Genomic DNA, 2,998 nt, shown 5'->3' with positions numbered 1-2,998 from the left:
AAAACTTCAAATCCAGACTCCAGCGAGAAACTGCTGAATTGGAATTCATTTGCAAATTGGATACTATTAATTTAGGCTTAAATAGAGACTTGGAGTGGCTAAGTCATTATGCAAGGTAGCCTGTTTCCTCTTGTTTTTTCCTACCCCCCCCCCCCCAGATGTTCTGGTTTAACTTGGATTTTAACTTGAAGAGTGGTCAGTTTGGATGAGCTATTACCAGCAGGAGAGTGAGTTTGTGTGTGTATGGGGGTGGGGGGGATGTGAGAACCTGGATTTATGCAGGAAATAGCCCAGCTTAATTGTCATGCACATTGTGTAAAGAGTTATCACTTTGGATGGGCTATCACCAGCAGGAGAGTGAATTTGTGTGGGGGGGTGGAGGGTGAGAAAACCTGGATTTGTGCTGGAAATCACTTTAGATAAGCTATTACCAGCAGGACAGTGGGGTGGGAATAGGTATTGTTTCATATTCTCTGTGTATATATAAAGCCTGCTGCAGTTTCCACGATATGCATCTGAAGAAGTGAGCTGTAGCTCACGAAAGCTTATGCTCTAATAAATTGGTTAGTCTCTAAGGTGCCACAAGTCCTCCTTTTCTTTTTGCGAATACAGACTAACACGGCTGTTACTCTGAAACCTGTCACCCCACATATCAAGTCTTTAAAATTTACCACCCCCACCACTCACAAACACCTCCCACAGTCCCACACCAAGGTTGCAGGAGGCGTTAAGCGAATGACAGGCCCTAGTGTGAGGACAAACTCGTCTCTTTCCCATCTATACCAAACGTTGACTGGTTTATACAAAATCTGGTGCTTCAAATGCAATGTGACAATTAGCTGCGAAATATTCCAACCACGATAGGCGTCCCATCCAGCTTAGACCCCTCCCGTGTGATGATGTGGCTCTGCCGTCCCACTCCCAGGAGGCCACATGCCCAGTGGGAGAAGGGACGAGCAGGGGAATGGCAGATGGACGACAGCGTGGGTGGGGTAATTCACCACTGCTGTCCCAGTCCCACCACTCAGCACAGTGATGTCACAATCCCACTTCTCAGGTCTATGAGTCACAACTCCATGCTCAACAACACTCTGTCGCAGGGCAGCAGCTGAGAGGGCGGGAGATGGACAAGGTGGGTAAGTGGACGGGATGAAAAACCAGTCAGCTCCTCCTCCCCGGCCTGCGACAGGTTCCTAGAGACCCGCTAGTAGTTGCTAATCATTTTCAATGTTGTGTGATCTTTTAACCACTTTATTTTGCATCCATCCACTCCCCGCTGGGTGAAATAAAGCCCCTCGGAGCCTGCAGAGCTTGTCACTTCACCTTTACTGGGTGCTCAGATGGGAATAATTGGAAACGCACACAATGAGCATATTGAAGAGGGAAACCCAGCTTGTTAAGTCCCTCTTTCTCTCTCCTGGGAAAATCTCCCCACCACTCCCCAGCTACAGCTTCCAGGGCATCTGGAATTCATTGGGCAGTAAGAGAGACCAGTGTGTGGCCTCCACATTCTTCATGTGCTTCCTGGCCAGAAACAAGGCCAGCTGCTGCCTTCTCCTAGGGGTCACATCCCTCCCGACCCTCCAGGGGAAGCTGTCTTCACCTCCGAGACAGGATTTGTAGCCTTGCAACTTGCTGACACACCAGTCATCATCCACCTCAAAGCGCCTGCAGACGGCCTCTTCCTGCCTGGGGTTGGAGGCTCGCAGCCAGTGGCGGACGGCCGCCTCCCCTTCCCAGGACATGACCTCGGGGTAGCGGGACTTCAGCAGCTGCAGGAGCAGCTCATTGCCTCTGTTGGACCTGATGTCAGCGAGCTGGTCTGCGGCACTGATGCGGGTGGTGGTGACCTCATCCTCAGTCCTCCGGATCAGCAGCACCGGCCCCGGGTAGCGGCAGAGCTGCTCAGCCACGTTGAGGTTGAAGTGCTGCCGTACCGTCCGGACCACCAGCTTGGTCCAGCTCTTGGGCATGACCTTCAGGGCCAGGGGGAGCAGGTCGTCGAAGGTGGCGTCCAGCACCAAGGCCCCCAGCTCCGGGTAGGTCTTGGCAGCCCAGGTGGCTGTGTAGCCCCCCAGGGACCAGCCATAGAGGATGATGTCTTGCACCCGAAAACCCAAGCGGCAGATGGCATACTGGATCACCACGTCCACAGCGTTGGCATCATTCTGTGGGAAGGGCAGGCCCGTGCTCCCAGCATAGCCGGGGTGGTTCCACCCCAGGGCCGAGTAGCCAGCCTCCAGTGGGGTGGAGAGACACCCCACTTCATAGAAACCAACATTCCCCTCGCAGCAGATCACCAGCTGCTTCCCTCGCTGCTCCTCCTCCATCCCTGAGCTCTTTCTCCTGTCCACAAACATGGTGTCGATCTCGTTCCCATCACGAGCCACCAGCTTGGCCCGCTTCCCGTGAAACTCCTCCAACAGGCGAGCCTGCCCCTTCACCAGTAAAGGCAGCAGGGCTTTCTGCATGAGGTACAGGGAGCCTGGGTAAAGCAGCCACCGGCCTAAGGAGTGAGCCACCATATAACAGACCAGCTGGCCAGGCAACTGCTTCATCTTGCGGAGGTAGTTACACTGGGTGGTCCTAGGCCCTCCGTGCAGAGCTGATCTCAGCAGACCCTTTCTGGCTGTGGTCTGGGATGCAGCCCGGTGGCCGGGGCTGCTATCCTTGTCGCCTGCCTCATCCCATCGGAAGTCCACGGGCCAGCTCCTGAACTCAAAGTTGTAATTGGCCATCAAATATGTTTTAAACACGTGGCCAAGAGCTTTAGTGAAGCATATAATGCACATAGGGGGAGCTGAGGACCTCGTCCATGCAAGAAGGAAACAGAAAGGGCACAAGGAAAGGGGCTCCAAGAAAGCTAGAAATCACAGGGCAAGTTGCCGCCAAGGGCCTCCATTGGAGAGGTTCCCCAGCAGATGTCAGCGGCAGCTCCGGGTTAATTAGCTGGGTTACAGCCCTTCCGCCATGACGTGCCCCTTTAAGCCGATGTAAG

General features: G+C 53.9%; 1 protein-coding gene across 1 annotated transcript; it reads right to left on the bottom strand.

The window, feature by feature from the left end:
* Window positions 1–1,445: 1,445 nt before the first annotated feature.
* ABHD16B (abhydrolase domain containing 16B) lies at window positions 1,446–2,792 on the bottom strand. The gene has a single exon (XM_073309340.1). The coding sequence runs from the start codon at window positions 2,790–2,792 to the stop codon at window positions 1,446–1,448; it is 1,347 nt and encodes a 448-aa protein (XP_073165441.1).
* Between the last annotated feature and the right edge of the window lie 206 nt (window positions 2,793–2,998).

The sequence above is a fragment of the Lepidochelys kempii genome, chromosome 13 (genome assembly GCF_965140285.1).
Source record: "Lepidochelys kempii isolate rLepKem1 chromosome 13, rLepKem1.hap1, whole genome shotgun sequence".
Taxonomy (NCBI): Eukaryota; Metazoa; Chordata; order Testudines; family Cheloniidae; genus Lepidochelys; species Lepidochelys kempii.
The sequence above is the reverse complement of the archived record's forward strand: the minus strand, read 5'-3'. Positions and strand labels throughout refer to the sequence as shown.

What these genes read in the sequence shown, in the direction of transcription:
- ABHD16B (XM_073309340.1), bottom strand. Translation starts at nt 2,792, where the DNA reads ATGTGCATTATATGCTTCACTAAAGCTCTTGGCCACGTGTTTAAAACA.